Source organism: Amblyomma mixtum, chromosome 4, assembly GCF_055824585.1.
Source record: "Amblyomma mixtum isolate Tamu chromosome 4, ASM5582458v1, whole genome shotgun sequence".
Taxonomy (NCBI): Eukaryota; Metazoa; Arthropoda; class Arachnida; order Ixodida; family Ixodidae; genus Amblyomma; species Amblyomma mixtum.
The window spans coordinates 45702722-45720691 of NC_143015.1; the positions used below are offsets into that span (position 1 = coordinate 45702722).

General features: G+C 49.4%; 1 protein-coding gene across 1 annotated transcript; it reads left to right on the forward strand.

Moving 5' to 3' along the window:
- The first annotated feature begins 536 nt into the window (after positions 1-536).
- Positions 537-17970, forward strand: LOC149346406 (uncharacterized). Its single transcript, XM_089586405.1, has 3 exons — positions 537-671; positions 9488-11365; positions 17581-17970. Exons 2-3 carry the CDS (start codon positions 9639-9641, stop codon positions 17885-17887), a joined length of 2034 nt encoding a protein of 677 aa, XP_089442531.1. The 5' UTR covers positions 537-671; positions 9488-9638; the 3' UTR covers positions 17888-17970.

Consider the following 17970-nt stretch of genomic DNA (forward strand, 5'->3'; position numbering starts at 1 on the left):
TTAAGCTTCGCCTGTAAGAGTGGAACGCGACAGCGTCTTGCAACGCTGCCAGGGAGTGCACAGAACGCCATCGCCAATTCGGCTGTACGCCTTGCTGGACGGTAAATTTATTTTTTGAGGAAAGGAAATGTATCTCTCTCGCATATCTGGGTGGACACCTGCACCTCGCCGTAAGGGAAAGGGGGAAGATGGGAGTGAACGAAGACGCCGTATTAGCTAGACGCGCCTTTGTTCATTCCAAACCATTCAGCTGGCATTACGGAGTGGCTAGCGTGCTCGTATCGCACTCCGGAGACCCTGGTTCGATTCCCCAACTCGACCAATTTCGTTCTCGGTTTTATTGATTTATGCGGTCTAACTAGAAAGGTTAATTAGGCTATTTCATATTTGTATTATTGTATTTCTGTCCATCGTGTTTTGTCATTAACCTGTCAATTGCTGGAACTGCCTAGGATGTTCGACACAACGTATATGAAACGAGCAACGTCTTATTGAGTGGGGAAGTGCGTGGTGGTGGAGGGAACGCGGCTTAGTACAAGTTGCGCAAGTTAGTCGGTAGCTGGTGGACGCTTCGGTGTGTGTTCCGGCCGCCGGCTTGCGTCGGTGGCCGATGTGTGACCTTTCGACGTGTTTTGTTAAGGTGTCCTTCGGCTGACGGGCGCCTCATTATGGTGAGCCAGCCACCTACAAAGGCTCTGGCCTTTGATGTTGTCGTCCCTGAGGGGGCTAGTCCGGAGGATGTCGTCGATGCGACAGCCTCCGTAGTTGGATTGGAGGAAGTGTACTGCGTCCAGCACTTCGGTGGACGCAACTACCAAGTCACTGTGAAAAGTGAAGCCGCCATGGCTAAAATCGTTGAAGCTTCCTGCCTCACCATCGGCAAGGAACGCGTCGCCATCGTTCCCCTGAGCCCGCAGGTGACCCAGGTGACTGTTCTTTTTCTGCCCGCACGTGTACCCAGTGACGCCCTTGCCAAGGCTCTCTCCCCTTTTGGCAAGGTGCTGCACATTAGTCGCGGCGTCATGGGATCCCGTCCCACTGTCACCACCGGGACCCGCTACGTGCGGATTGAAATGAAACCAGAGTCACCCGTACCCAACTACATCAAGGTCGCGGGCCACCGCGTGACGTGCGACTACAAGGGGATGCAGCGCGTTTGCCGGCGTTGCGGGTCCACTGCGCACTTCAGGGCACAGTGCACGGCTCCTTTCTGCGCCCGCTGTGGGGTCTTTGGGCACCAAGGCCAGGGTTGCGTGCTGCCATGTCGTCGTTGTGGTGATCCGCACGCTACTGTGGCATGCGCTATCAAGCCCTCGTACTCGGAGGCTGCGGCCCGCCCTGCGCCCCCGCAGGCCGCTCAGGGAGCGGTTGAAGCCATCAAGGAGACCGGCGGATCCAACACCGCCGCCGTTACGGGTGCTTCCACTGCGTCTCAGCATCGCTGCGTGGAAGAGCCGGAGTCTGCTGTTGATGCGTCCAGTGCTGCACCAAGCGAGCAGACAGTAAAGGTTCCTGCTGCGTCAGCCTCAGTCTCTCCGAGCGTCCCTGATGAGACAGGGGCCGAGCCTACTGTGTCCCTGGAAAAATCTGAGGCTGAGAACGTGCCACCCTCGGAGCCCGCGCTAGAGCCCGCGGCCAGCGTTGCGGTTTTGAGCAGGGACGCCGACATAGCTGAGGTCGACGGTGACGACAGCAGCTTGACGTCCTCGGCCTCTTCAGTCAACCTCGTCATTGACGAGACTGCCATCACGCCTGAGGAGGACCCGACGCCGCCATCGTCGTCTTCGTCATCGCTTGTACGAGAGCCAAGATCATCTCCAGACGCTGACCCTGTGCAGTCGCCGTCCTCTTCAACATCGAGGATCAGCGCTAGCACTTCTAGCGAAGAGTCGTCGGATATTGAGATGGTCGCTTTAAGTTCGAGCTTAAAGCGTCCACATGCGTCGACTACGGACTCGGACAATTCTGCCGGTCGGCCAAGGAGGCCTCGTGCCTCCTCTGGTCCGACCCTCCGCAAAAAGTGAGGTGGTTTAGCGCCGTTCGCGGCGCGCTTTGTATTGCCTAAACATCACGACTGTTCAGGTTTCATTTTTCATTTCCAAAATGACTAACCTTCAAATTATTACTCTTAACGTGCAGGGGTTCCGCAGTGTTTTGAAGCAGGCAACGGTGGTCGCATTCGCTCGTTCCTCGGGTTGCGATATCGTCTGCCTGCAAGAAACCAATTTTTTTCGTCTCAGTGACGTGTTGAAATTCAAGCGTAGGTTTGGCGTCGATGCCTTCTTTTCGTACGCCAGCACGCGTTCTAGCGGCGTTGGCGTTCTTGTTTTGAACCGCTCACTGTTGCGCGATCATCATGTTACCTACGATGCGCTTGGACGCGTGTTGGCGTTCGACTGCACGTTTAACGCACTTCACCTGAGAATTCTTTGTATTTATGCGCCTGCGCGTTCCAATTTGGTAAACGCATTCTTTAAAGATTTAGATGTGTATTTTCTTGGAGGGCGTAATGTTGTGATGTTGGGCGATTTCAACTGCGTGCTCGATACGGTCACCGATGTGCAAGGCCCTGGTAGGGGTAGGCCAGGCTGGAATGCGCGTGAGTTGCGCCGCTTAGTGAATCATTTCATGCTCACGGACGCGTATGAGCTCCTCTATGGCAACGTCTTTGTGTGGACTTGGCGTCGCGGGTTATCGTCGAGTAGGCTAGACAGGGCGTACGTTCCGGCGAGCCTTTCGCGGTCAGTTTGTGTAGCTAATGTACTGACGCTGCCATCCTCGCCGGTGCACATATCAGACCACCGCCCTTTTCTTCTATCACTCACGGTTCCGGCGCCTGCAGTATCACCCCATAGACCATGGCGGTTGGATGTACGCATACTTCACGACGCCAGCACTAAAGAGGGGCTCACACGGGTCTTGCGTTTTTCGGTTGTTGGGGCGGTGCCTGGTGACTGGGACCGTCTGAAGGAGCAGTGGCGTCACCATTGCGCCGCATCTGGTCGAGCCCTTAGGGCTCGCGTGTCAGATGAGGTGCGTGTGGTGACGGCGAAGCTACGTATTGCTCAACGCACCCCGTCGCCTTCGTCGCTTATGTGCGCATGGAAAGAGGAGCTTTCGGAGCGCCTACAGCGTCTTTTACGTGCCTCCTCTTTGACAGCGGCTGCATGGCGTTGTCGACGCAGTCCAACTGCTCATCCTGAGGTGCTTCGGTTGGCCCCCAAGAGCTGTTGTACACTCAAGGTGCTCCTGCGTTTACATCTTCCGCCGGGGCTACGTCCCAACCAGGTGGCAGGAATTTCAGTGCGTTTTTTAGCCATTTCAGGGGTATTGCTCAGTCGGTCATTCTAGTTTATCGCAATGTCGTTTCCGCAGCCCCATTTTTAGCAGGCTTGCCGCAGGTTTCAACTGAACTCCATGACGGCCTTATGGCTGTGCCAACAACAGATGAAATCAAGGAGGCGTTGGACTCCATGAAACGAGGCTCAGCGCCTGGTCCAGACGGCCTTCCTGTGGAGTTCTATTTAGAATTTTGGGATATTGTGGGCCCTATTTTCTCGGAAGTATTAAAAATATGCTTTACTGACCACGTATTTCCTGAATCATTCAAAAGAGGCCGCATTGTCCTTATTCCTAAAAAGTCTCCTATGTCGACATGTCCGGCAGATTGGCGCCCTATCACCCTGCTAAATTCAGATTACAAAGTATTAGCAAAATTACTCGTTCGTCGTCTACGAGCTCTCCTCCCGTCACTTATTTCCTGCCACCAGGTTTGCTCCATCCCAGGCCGTGAAATACACAGTTTATCATCTGTAACGCGAGACATCCTAGCGTATACTTTACGACGGCGCGCACAGGGTCTTCTTGTTTCCCTTGATCAGGAAAAGGCGTTCGACTTCTTAGAGCACGAGTACATTTACGGGATGCTGGATGCTTTCGGCTTCCCGCCTTCTTTCGTGCTTCTCATTAAAGAGATGTACAGAGATATTTCAAGCACTCTGTTCCTCGATGGCCGGGAAAGTACCGCATTTGATGTTCGCCGCGGCGTCCGTCAAGGTTGTCCGCTCTCCCCCCTTTTGTTTGTCTTAGCATTAGAGCCTTTCCTCTTGGCAGTCAATCGCCACTCCTTTATTAGAGGTCTGGCTTTGCCAGGCAGCGAAGCGGTACGCGTCACTGCTTATGCAGACGACATCACTCTGTACTTAGCTGATGAACGCAGCCTGCTTGAAACTTTAAATGTTTTCCGTGAGTACTCCTCCTTGTCTGGGGCTGCTCTTAATTACTCGAAGAGTTGTTACTTTTTTGTGGGGTCTTCCCAGACTCGTATTACATCTTCAATACCTTTGCAGTGGTGCGCGCAGATGCGCATTTTAGGTGTGACCTACGACTGTGCTGGAATATGGAATGGTGTGTGGTCTTCGGTCGTCGAAGACATTACAGCTCGTGTGCGAAGGGCGCAGACATTCGAGTTGCCTCTGCTTGAGAGGCGCTACCTGGTTCAGTCCGTCATACTTGGTGCCTTCTGGTACCTCTGCTACACTGTTAAACCACCCCTCCGTGTCATAAGGCGAGTGCAGACTACAGTTTTTTCGTTCTTTTGGTCAGGCGGAACCGAGCTTGTAGCCCGTGCTGTTCTTGGACAACCACGGGAGAGAGGAGGGTTTGCCTTTCCAAATTTGTCCGTCACGTCCTCGCTGTTAGCGTTGAAGAGTATTTTGCGTATCCTGCTAGGAAACGCGTCTCCGGCGCGAATCCCGGCTCGGTACTTTTTGGGCCCTTCTTTACGCTTTTTGGATCCGGCGGCCCCTGTTAATCATGGACCCCAGTCAGAGCAACCTACCGCTTTCTACGCTTCATCAGTGGCCTTTTACAGGCATGTAAGAGCAGTAGCACCTGCTGTCAACATCGTTGCAGACCGTGTGGTGGACATTATGGGCACACTATTGTTACCTGTTGTGCCGGCGTCTCGCCGCTCACCTATGCGCCGCGTTCAGTGGGCGCGTTTAGCGTCGACACCTCTCCCAGATCATCTACGTGACTTTGTCTGGAAACTTGGCTGGGCAGTGCTCCCTACTTGTGATCGGTTAGAGCGGTGGGGTGTGTTACGCTCCAGTACCTGTCCGAATTGCCCGCTCCCGGAATCTAATCGCCACGCTACAGTCACCTGTGTTGTAGCGCGTGTCTTTTGGCGCGCGGTTCATGCGGGATTTCGTGGGCAGGGCATTTCGTGCTTCGTCTCCCGCGGCCGCTTCCCCAGCGGCCGTTTTGCTCGCCTGTTAATAGTTGCAGGTCTTTTTAGTTTATGGCGCAGTCGATGCGCCGCGGTCGCTAGTGGCTTTCGACGCCGCGCTGTGTGGCCAATTCTCGGCCGTCTCCGACGGGAGCTGATTAGTTTTTTGTCCGAGGAACTCTTTTTCTTGGGTGAGGAAGAGTTTCTCCGACAGTGGTCATGCCCATTTATTTCTGTTAATAACGGTCGTCTTGTCTTGGTTTTTAGGCCAAACTGGCGCTAAGGTCTCCTTTTCAATGTTTCAATGACTAATTATCGACTTTTCGCTCTTCTGTCAATCGGTATATGTGCATTCTTCATTTACATTGCCCATTCCTGTTAGTTACTTAGAAATGTTTATGGTACCTGTTTAATTGGCTCACCTTACATTCTTAATGTCATGTGTTTTTGTTAATGTGAATGTATCGTGTAACCTTGGCATGTGTACATATGTAAATAAATTTTTTCTAAACAACGTACTTATCTGTTTTTTTCAGCAGCGTCTCCTTCCGCGGACGCTGTTGTCGCTGCGGCGCGCGTCTTTCTTTTCTTTTCTTCTGACCTCTTCATTCTCCTCTATATTAATTAGGCTAATTGATTAATTAAGCAATTAACTAAACTCAGTCCAACTTAGTTGCAGCATAACTATACGATCCCTTTGATTGGTTGCATGGTTACTAGCCAAAGTACAATTGGCCCCATTTGAAATTCGCGCACTGTGACGTCACGAGCATTTCGACCAATTGAAAAGCGTGACATTGGGGGCGGAGCTGGTTACGAGGCCGACGACGACGCGAAACCCAGGAACGGACGCCAAAGAGCTGCGCTCTAAAAAGCATTTACAAGTTTATTTTACATGCTATAACACTGTTTTTAGAAAACACTAGTTCGTTTAGCTACAAGATAACAGACACGCAATACTCTGGCGCAGATTACAAACACATACTCTCCCCTCGCCCCTTACCCTAACCCACTATCATCCCTCCTTCCCCACTCCTGCTTGCGCCCTATGCCCAGAACCCTTCGCTTCTTCCCTCCACATCCTTTCCCTCTGCCCGGCGGACCCTCCCCCGCGGGACCTAGAGAACCTCAAGACCTGGGAGGACTGGGAGACCCTGCTGCATTCGGAGGACCCGGCCGTGCAGACCATCGCCACCGGCCGTGCTGCCAGTGTTATGGACCTCAGGAACATAAACACTTGAGTGCAGTGGGGTCATGCGGGGACCCTGGGGCGTGCCCCGAATTCCTTTGTAAATAAAGTTTTCTCTCTCTCTCTCTCTTTAGCTACAAGCGAAACAACAAAACAAAGGAACAGCACAGATACAACTATAGAGGCTAGAAGGTTTGACTTCTAGCCTCTATAATACAACTACACTGTAATACAACATCGCTACCCGCCGCCATCTTGCTTGTTGCCGCAATAATGGATAGTCTTGGCTGGTCTTGGCTTTTCTTAAAATTAAAAAATTGGTAAATTGGTTTTTGAGGAAAGGAAATGGCGCAGTATCTGTCTCACATATATCGGCGGTCACCTGAACCGCGCCGTAAGGAAAGGGAGGAAGGTGGGAGTGAAAGAAGAAAGAGAGAAATGGGTGCCATAGTGGAGGTCTCCGGAATAATTTCGACCACCTGGGAATCTTAACCCGCGCTGACATCGCACAGCACACGGGCGGCTCTTGCGTTTCGCCTCCATCGAAACGCGGCCGCCGCGGTCGGGTTCGAACCCGGGTAGTCCGGGTACAAACCGTACCGCGGCGGCCGCGTACATCGCGTGAGCGATGTTGTATTATAGAGGCTAGAAGTGAAACCTTCTAGCCTCTATAATTGTGTCTGTCTCGTTCCTTTGTTTTGTTGCTTTGCTTGTAGCTAAACGAAAGAATGTTTTCTAAAAACAGTGATATAGCATGGAAAATAAACTTGTAAATACTTTTTATGCGCTCTACATATCGTGCCTTTGAGTAAAATAAACTTGTAAATACTTTTTTATGCGCTTTACATATCGTGCCTTTGAAGTCGCTGGTGGCGAGGCTACGCACTTAGCCCTCCTGTTTCTATTTTTTTGAGCGTTAAAAACTGTTGAACCTGGTTTTATTTGCGCTATCACGTTAAGCAATCAATTATTATGAGTCCTTTTTTGTCCATCGAACTCTTCAGAAATTCCGCTTGTTTCGTGCCGCCATTTCTTTTTACCACGAGTGCACTTTGCTTTCCCGCTTAGCACCGCGTAGCCCAAAGTGTCACTCGGGATGCCGAAGCGCACTCTCCGTAAGTGCACTTAACTTGTACGCTTGACAGGGGTTCGCTGCGGTGCGCTGCTAACATTATATTGCTAAATAAGTCAGCAGACGAATTACAAAGCTCGATCAATGACTTAGGCAATGCAGAATCGACGGTCTTAAAATTAATATGCGGAAAACTAATATCTAGCCAGTGTACGCATTAAGCTCGGTCTCACAAGTCCCACCAGTGGCAGCACCTGTAATCGAAGGGCAATGGCGCATCGCTTAACTACTACACCGCCGCACCCATACAGGTATGAGGACCCCCGGGGTTCTACGAATGTAGATCCCTCAGGAGGATCTACGAATTGTCGCTTGAGGTTGTCCGCACCATGAAAGGGAAATAACTAGAAGGATAAGAATGGGGTGGACCGCATATGGCAGGTTCTCTCAGGTCATGAATGGTAGTTTACCAATATCCCTCAAGAGAAAAGTATACAACAGCTGTATCTTGCCGGTACTCACCTATGGGGTAGAAACGTGGAGGATAGCAAAGAGAGTTCAGCTTAAGTTAAGGACAACGCAGCGAGATATGGACAGAAAAATGATAGGTGTAACGTTAAGAGATCGGAAGCGGGCGGAGTGGAAGAGGGAACAAACGCGGGTTAATGACATCCTAGTCGAAATCAAGAGGAAGAAATGGGCTTGGGCAGGGCGTGTAATGCGAAGGGAAGATAACCGCTGGTCATTAAGGGTAACGGAGTGGATTCCAAGAGAAGGCAAGCGTAGCAGGGGGCGGGAGAAAGTTAAGTGGGGGGATGATTTGCGGGGATATGGTGACCGCAACTGGCGAAGGACCGGGTTAATTGGAGAGACTTGGGAGAGGCCTTTGCCCTGCAGTGCGCGTAGTCCGGCTGATGATGATGATGACTGCCACACTTGACATGTTTCTTGATTACTTGTTTGTGCAGAGAAATGTACAGTATGTAAATCCTAAGTGGACAAGTTTTGTGCTTTTGTTTCGTACGGAGTGCTCAGGCTGTTTAAAGTGGAAATTGTTTCCGCTTTTTGCCAGAACCAACACTGCTCATTTTATAACGAAAGTGAAACACCTGATTTATTGCTTGATTGGTTGATCGGTCGAACAATTCACCAATTCCGCATATATGGGCATTGACGCTATCTCATCATGCCCTTAAGCCGGAGCTTAACCATCCCACCCAGTTCCGTTTGGATAGTACTAAGGCCCTCACTCACCAGTATCGCCGATCTTTGAAGCCTTCTTGACGTTAGCGAGCCTCGAACAGTAACCGAAACCGAGTTGGGTAACGAAGTGCTAGCGCTCCAAATTCGTATTTGGCCTAACCGCCCGTCATATTTTTTGTAGCGCAAGCTACACTACGCGGGTTAGAAGGAGCTTCGCGTGCCCTCTGCGCCGACCATACTGCGTAGGCGCGGCAGCCGCGTGACGTCACGAGAGGCGCAACTGCGTCGCCCTCGCCGCCGGCGCGCGCGCTTGTCTCCGACGCTCCGCCGGTCGACGCATTCCCGAGGCGTGACGTCACAGTCTCGGCAGATGCGCCGGAGCACCGTGCGGTCGCCGCTGTGTTAACGACTGCCGCGCCGCGCCCTACTGCGCATGCGCTAGGTGGGCGCACCATGCGTATACAATGCGCGGAACATGGGGTGGATGCAGTGCGCTCTACATGGAGGTTAAAGAGAGTCGGGCCGCTTCCAGTCGGCGGAGAAGACTGGAAAACATCAATTCCTCAGACCCCGAGGTTGTCGCTTGGCAGTAAGCCGCTCACGCTACGTATATCCTGGCATAGCAGAGCTAAGCCACTGCCAATTTTTTAAACGCGCGGTCTCCTGCCACCCTTTGGTGGGCTAAAGTGAGCTAAATACAAACTATCGTGTGTTTTCGATCCGTAGACCGCTTGCTTAGCGTCAAATATTTTCATGACTCCTTAAAATTAACACCTTGCTTTTCTTTGCGCAGGGAGCCTCCCATTGGCGAAGGAGCGGCAGGCGACGTGGTCCTGCCCGTAGGGCCTCAGCCGGATGATCAGCTGGGCGTTCTCTTGGCCAGCTTAGAAGGCCTCCGGAGCCCTTTCACAGGGGCCAGTATTGACTGCAAGGCACCATGCACAATGGAAACAAGTCAAACATGTCATATAATCCGCCATCTCCCACTTTGGAACGAGTTTCTCTCGCAGGTGTGCTTGGAGCTGCGCCAGCACCCAAAACAAAGCACGCTAATTTCCCTGGTAGACACCTCGGAATCGTTCGTGGTGGACCCCGACGACGATTTGTTGCGGCGAAGCTCCACCTTTGTGCACTGCCTTTTGAAGATACATAAGTGTGTAGCGGCAGTCGAGATTAATGGAGACGTCTTTGGCGCGCACTCGAGAATTGTCTTCGAAGCCCTCCGAAGAAACGCATTCTTGAACAGGTTGAAGATCACCTGGGGGAATAATATTCCCGATACGTGTCTAGATATTTTAACCTCTCTACGGCCCGTGGATGAACTTGTGTTCAACCCGTCCTTGGATTCTCTTGCACACTTCCTGTATCCGCTGTCGATCCTGCTAAAGAGGATGGCTTCCCTGACGGTCCTTGATATATCTTCCGTATACGTGTCGGACCGCGATCCCATGGTGCTGTTGCCAGCCGTCATGAAAATCAGCGAGCTCAAAAAGCTCTCACTGTGCGCATCGGTTTTGAACAATGCCCCTAGCATTCAACGGGAAATGTTTGAGGAATACCTGCTCTACAACACCACCTTAACAACTTTGAGCGTAGTAGGAGAGGAACGAATTAAAAAAAAGGCCGCCCTACTTCTCCTCGATTGCCTCCAAAAAAACAGGACCCTCACTTGTGTGACCCTACACTACGTTGTGGTCGACGAAGAAATTTCGTTGGCAGTAAGAACAGTAATAGAACGTAATCATGTTCTACGTTGCTTCAATCTAAAGGGCGTGAAAGGACACCATCGATTAAGAAGTAGCGTTTTGCTTGACAGCTGGTTTCAAGCGCTGACGATGAGCTGTACGCTTGATGAATTCACACTGCCCATCGATGCATGGAGTGAATACAAATGGAGAGAGTTTTTCATATATTTGGCATCCGAGACTTCTCCGAAGATAACCATCGAGTTCGGTAATCCTGAAGTGTTTCTAGAGTCTTACAACCGGTTGCGAGCGATGCAGAAAATGGTCACCGAAAGCGGAGCAGGGCCAAAGGTTTGCTTTAGGACCTCTCTATTCTACGAACACAGAGAACGGGACGAATCTTGGCAGTTTTATGGTTTTCTGACAGACGGAAATGACCAGTATGCATTTTTAGAAATTGCGAAAAACGTCTCTACGCTGGCCTACATCACCTCGGCCAAGCTAGTCATCTGGCATCACCGCCTGGACCGAGCGACCAGTTCAGCGGTCTCCTCCTGTATCAGAAGTTCGCGTGCGCTTACGAACCTGCATCTTCACATTGTGGGCTTGCCAGGAGACGAGTCTTACAATATGGAAGAATTCTGGAGTGAAGTTATTCAATCGCTGTCTCTAAGCACGACTCTTAGGCAACTTTCCATTTCCTCTAGACACATCGATGACAGAAACCTGCAGGCTCTTGCGGTCGTTTTCAAGACTAGTCACAACATCCACACCATGGATTTGTCGACTCAGCCTGCAGCGGACTACGGTGCCTTCATTCGAACTCTATTCGCCGGAATAGAAGATAACTACGCCATGCTCAACGTTAGCCTGGCTGGACCCGTCGCACTGAGCAATCAATGGTTCGCGGTTCGAGACACGGCCCGCCGGAATTCTGACCTGGTCGCACGAGCTGCTGAATTTGCAAGCGGCGTTCGACGGAACAGGTGAGCACAGGCGTCGAAAGCAATCTGTGACTTGGTAACTGCATCGTTGAGGTTTGATGGTTCATAAAACCCATATGGGCCCAAGTCTACTGAAAGCGCCAACAAACCTTCAAAATTTACTGCCCAGGTTATATATATAGCGATATTATTGGTTTCTTTTTCTTCCTTTGAAACTAAAAATATCACTATATCTATGAGATGGATAGTATACTTTGACGCGTTGTGGGCGCTTTTGGTTTCTTACTTTTAATTTGGTGTGCTTTTATTCCGCTTTGATTATGGACACCACACGTGTCCGACAATTACATAGATCATGGTATAAATAGATTACTTGTACAGTGTACCATTAGCATGCAAGAAAGTAAACAAAGAAGCAAGCACAGGTGCGCTAGAACAAATACAGTGCTTTTTTTCCAAAAAAAGAAAAAGCTTCAAATGAGGAAGAACGCACACTAAGCTTGTAAAAAAGACGCAGCAGCAGATAAAGACTCGCAGTTTGTCAAGAGGCCACGTCACGCGGCAGCCCACTCCATTCCGATATCTTCTTCGAGGAAAAAAGAGAAAGCTTTCCTTCGGCCCTGTGGTACCACGATTGTCGAGCTGTGCTTGCTGAGCGTTGGACGCGATGTGGAATATTGCATCTGGATCTAAAGATCTATTTTTCTTTGAAGAGCGATGATCGTATGTGAACATGTTTAAGCGATGCAGCTAGCAGCGGAATTCAAGTGTCTTGGAGTTCAGGTTTGGTTTATGGTTGGTTTATGGGGGTTTAACGTCCCAAAGCGATTCAGCCTATGAGGGACGCCGTAGTGAAGGGCTCCGGAAATTCCGACCACCTGCGGTTCTTTTACGTGCACTGACATCGCACAGTACACGGGCCTCTTGAATTTCTCCTCCATCGAAATTCGGCCGCCGCGGCCGGGATCGAACCCGCGTCTTTCGAGTCAGCAGCCGGGCGCTCTTGGAGTTCAGATCGCCTCAGTAAACTAATGATGTTGCTTGTCTTTCATATGCGTTTTAATAAATCCTAGTGACTTCTTTTGCATGTCTCTAATGCGATCCTCCCGGCCGCTGCGGTCACATTTCCATGGAGGCGCAATGCTAAAGCCCCGTGTACTGTGCGAAGTCAGTGTACGTTAAATAACCCCAGGTGGTCAATATTATCCGGAGCCCTCCACTGCGGCGTCCCTCATATCATGAGTCGCTTTGAGAAAATAAACACCATAAACCATAAATCAATACAATTTATATCTACTTTGGTGTGTCCCAAACTACGTCAGAATATTCCAGCAATGGACGTACAGGTGCAGTTTAAGTTTTGCAGTGGTTGAAATGATTTCTTAACAAAGTCTGTTCCTTCCAAACAAATCTGGGCTCCAACTTAAGTTGCTGTCAAATACAATCCCAAAGTATATGTGCTCCTTTGTAGATCTTTACCGTTAATTTTGTATGCGCAATAAGGAAGCACTTTTTGCGGGTTTTTTGTCATTCCTGAACACTTAGAGGTGATTGAAAACATCTGCCAGGCCTGAAAACACTTGGTAATTTATGAGAAATACTCTCTCAGGGATGATACTCCGATTTTTGAAGCAGCGGGTATGGAATGAAGTTTTCTATGAAAAACGACTCCGCACCGGGGATTAAAAAGTCAAGTGATTTAAATAAATTATAAACAATAGCAAAACAAGCACGAAGCCCTGGGGGACTTCCGACAGAAATGAAGGTGGCGGCTAATTAGAGTTTAAATGTGGACATACTGGTGCCATTGTGAGAGGTGAAATTGGAGGCGTTATTCAATATATTCGCGAACAATAGAAAACTCTTCAGTCAGAATAGAGAAAAAAATGCGTGCGCATATTGCATTCGTAGAATGCAGGCAGTTCCCTTGTCATCTTTCGCAGCTGTAAGAACCGCTCCTCAGCGCGAACAGGTGGATTCTATAGATAGTTAACAGAGGGGCGCGTTTTAGTTTATTTGCCGATTCAGTATGGAGCTCCTCCAACTCTTCCAGGTCAGCATCCCCTTGCAAGCGCAACTCTTCAATACTCCGAATGGCATGAGGAGTAGCAAAGAACCCTACTAATTGAAGCTGAACGAATGTGAAAGCCCCGAACCCACTGCTCTAATCCGAGAGCCCTGTGCACACATTCTTTCTTGCGGAGTAGGAATCGCATCCTTCTGCCACCTACTATTCGTCCTCGAGCATTGTTTACGTGCTAAAGGGCAGTTTAACATGAAACCAATGATCACACGTTTAGCTTCACTAAATCCTGGCTGTGAGCCCGCGAAACTTTTTCTAATGATTTCAACCAAAAATGTTCCGCACGTTATTGTATTTATTAAATCAAGTAATTGAAATGATCAAACTTCCAACATCCTGGGCTCCGTCGCAGTGCTAACGCTGATGTGTCAGGTAGATTCTCGCAGGTTCACGTAGTTGGTTTTTGTATTGCTCTCCAGGTTCCTTATCGGACTTCGTGTACATGAGATAAAAGTTTTGGTAAAATAAACATGGTTGATAAAGAATGCATAAAGCCAGTAGAAAGCAAACTTTGCAGCCAATTGCAAACTGAGTGGAACACTCAACTGACGAACCAACTCCACTTGATAATGTCGATGTTGTGCGAATTGGCCATATAGGCATGAAGGGTGTTTCGTTAGAATTGCAATGTGCTGTCTTCGCATTCTTGACCCCAATATTAAACGTGGCTTCACGCTTATCAAATAAGACAAATTTCTGTGTCAAGCATATCAAATTGAAACATATTTTTACACTGTTTTGTGAGAAAACACATATGTTTCCACCTTTGTTTCTTCTTAAGGTAAAACGGATGTTTTCTCTTTCCATGGGCCTTTACGAACTTGAAGGAAGAAAATGTCTGAGAAAGGTTAAGCTTAGACGCGTTATTTGTTTAGAAGAGAGTGCAAACGTAGGAAATGCCGGCGAATGTCATATGGGAGCGCCAGATTAGGAATTTTGCAGAGGTAAGGTGGTTGCGGCTGGCAATGGACAGGGTCAGTCTGAGAGATATGGGAGAGACCTTCCTCTTGCAGTGGCCGTAGTTTGGTTGATTTCTTTTAGCGGAGTACATACATCAGTGCATGGTCTCCGGCGCCGGATAGCGTTAACCAGTTACGGACCATGAAACCCAACTCAACACCACATGCAGTGAAGAATGTTTTACAAGGGCCACATTAAATGCTGCTTGTATGTTGTGTTCTATTTCTTTTCGTTTCCTCTGGAACACGTGATGCCCTCCCCTTCCACAACCGGCTCAAGAACTGCGCATGATATCACACTTAAAATCGTCCGTGCATTCAGGCGCTTGGTTGTACCGTGCACCCGCCGCAATATCGAGAAAGTAATCCATCATCATCATCGTCATCATCATCAACATGACTTACGCCCACTGCAGGGCAAACGCCTCTCTCATGCCTTTCCAATGAACCCTGTCCTTTGCCAGCTGCGGCCACCATATCCACGCAAACTTGTTAATTTAACACTAGACGGAAAGCTCACGCCCGGCAGAAACACATGCCCTTCAGGCAGACCTTGAATGGGTTCTTTTAGGCTTTCAGTTTGAAGCATTAAAGTTTTCATTACAGAAATTAACGTAGGCAAGGCATTAATCATTGCTAGTATGGATAGAGAATGGGCAAGCCACCGTGGTAGCGCAGTGGTTATTGCGTTCGGCTGCTTACCCGAAAGATGTGTATTTGATCCCGGCCACGGCGGTCGAATTTAGATGGAGGCGAGATTCTAGAGGCTCGAGCATTGTGCGATGTCAGTGTACGGTAAACAACGCTTGAAGGTCGAAATTATCCGGAGCCCTTCACTACGGCGTCCTTCATAGCCTGAGTTGCTTTGGTACGTTAAACCCCGTAAACCATAAACCATAAATAATGGGGAGGACAAAAACCTAGGTATTTTTCCTTGACCGGCTGCATACCCGGCCACAATGAGTGAACATTAAGTAGGAGCGTCACACAAAACCAATCTGGCTGCTGCAAGGAGAAAATTTAGCTGAACGCTTGAAATTGTGGTGCGGGTAGCCTAGAATAGCTGCAATAAACAGTTCAGTTCAAAGTTGTAGCGGACAGTCACTGTGGGGCCGCTTGCCAAATCGTCCACGATACTAGTGGTGTCTAAAAGAAGAAAGCCCACTAATGATTGGGGCGGGAAATCATCTAGCTCTGCATGACTATGAGTGACTACTGGGTGACACCTGCCGCTGATACTATGAGAGGAGGATGCACGGGAGAGCATGGCGGTTTCAGGTGAAGCGGTCTTAGTCTGTCAACGTTGCCGAGATACGTGGCATCGTTTTAAGAAAACTCTGTGTTCGGGCTGAAAGTGTATGTAAGGATACCGCGCCTGCTGATGATAATAGGAAAGCAGATTAAGATCTGCCATGACAAGTACTTATTGATTTCAATTTTTTTTATTCCGGTTACCTGCAGAAACCGAAGCAGAGCCAAAAGACAGGAATCCTGACAAAGGGCTTTGCTCAGTGTGCTGTTCGGCGCACAGGCTCTAGAAATATTTGTAAACATAAATGCAAACTCAAATTACTCGTCTTTACAGAGCATTCAATGCCGATCGTGTGCATCGGAAACGGCTTCGCTACAAAACAAGAACGGCTTCGCTACTTCGCTACAAACTCCTAAGAAAAAAGCCCAAAAGAATGCATCCGCAGAAAACTTCTCAGAGAAACAAAACTCCGTTGTTGCATTACAGAAAACAGATTTTTTGGGGGCAGCACGATCACGCGTTCACAAAGGCGAAGTGAGATTTTATTCTTCTTAGCTTGTCCACTCGAATTAGAAGATCAGTGACTGCGTTACGTGCATCCGTCAGTCACTGAAGTCGCACAAATTCCGAAGGGCACTGAAGGCTATATACTTACGTTCTGTGAATGCGAAAGCATTTGTGTATTATCGTGGACCACTTGTTAACTATTTTTTTATAGTTAGCAACTAGCACTAATGTCTAAAAGACCCTTCCAGTAAAAACTTTTTGGGTGAAAGACCGTAGGGTGAAGTCCTTTAGGAAAATATCGCTCGACCTCCTGGTATATATAAAGCTCCACTTTAACTGAGCCGTCACCTCATTTCCGGCCCTTCACTTCAGTCTAGCTGACTTCACTCCTGGTCTGATGACGTCACCTCCGGTATGGTTGACGTCACATTCGGTCTCATGGTGTCCCTTCTACTCTCCGGTACCATGGTTACGTCACACCGAATTTTCGGGATCATTTCAGCGGTCAACTTCGACAACGCCCGGTTTCGTAGCTGATGAGCCCTAGAAGGCTTTCGCCTAAATAACCATCGCTTCTCGGACAGAAGACGACTAGGCAACTTTCGAGGCACCGGACTACCAGCGTCCACTCGCACGAAGACAACGAGCTGTGCGCAGCGAACAAATTGACGAAAAGGTTGTCGGTAGGAAGAAACGAAAAACATTCACAAAACGAACATAAAAGATTCGCGGTATTACGTTCATGTTTTCATACAGTCATCATTGCCGTATATCACGTCGCACAAGAGGGTGGGTAGCAATGCTTCTCCCCAAAAGATGCGGATTGCGTGCTTTCAAATTTAGTGTGACAGTTGTGATATGCTCTCGCTAGTGGCACTTTTTTTTTTGAACTCCTTGTTTCGGAGCCGCAAGTCCGCGGCGTAAGCATTTGTTCAGTTTAGAAAGTAATCTGCACGGTTTCTGTAAATTTCTGTGTTGACGAATGACCCGGAAAAGATAAAGACTAGACATCAGTCATTTACGGCTGGCCTTTAACGACGAGGTTTTCGCGGTATTTCCGTTTCTACAACTCGCACTTCGCCTCCATCCATCGCCTGAAAAGTCCGTGAACTTGTTTTGAGGTATGATAATGCTTCAAAGGAGTGCACTAAAAAATTAGCTGAGGTTTATCTCTGGTTAAACCGGGCCAGTTGCGTAAGCAGCGTGGAGCCTGGTGGAGCGCGGCTTAAAAAGTTGCTATGGCAACGGCGCTTCATCTGTTTGACCTCGCTGCGGCTAAAGGTCAAACGTGGCCACCGCCGGGAGCTACGCGACGGCTCGAAACCTGGCGCAGCATTGCTTACGCAATAAAAAGAGTGCACACAGGCAGATATAGGTATTTTTTCTAGTATGAAAGCGCTTGTTGCTTGCGCGCCTGAAACTCCAACACAGTAAACGCGCTTGCCAACGCCTGCAGGTACGGCGGCCAAGCTCTGGAACGGGTGTCTGGACATGTAGAGTTGCCCGAACGCATCAGACAGCTCGCTGCTGTCAGCGAGGTCGAAGCCGTCCTTTTGATTCGGGATGCCCTGAGGAGCTTCCAGGACATGCACGACTTCATGAGGCTGGCCGGTGTCGTCAGGGAGCGTGTGGAGTGCCACCCCCGGGAAGACGGGCTCGCGCAGCTGGACAACCTGGGGGATTGCTGGGCAGTAGTCAGGCGGTACCTGATGCTCGACGACATCAGGGACCCCGAAGTTGTGCCCAAGTGCGCGCAGACGTGACGACATAGGCCTTGCCCGCATTTGGTGCACTGAGGCTATGAGAGAGTGCGCATGAGCCTGCAGAAATAAATTTGAAAGCTCGA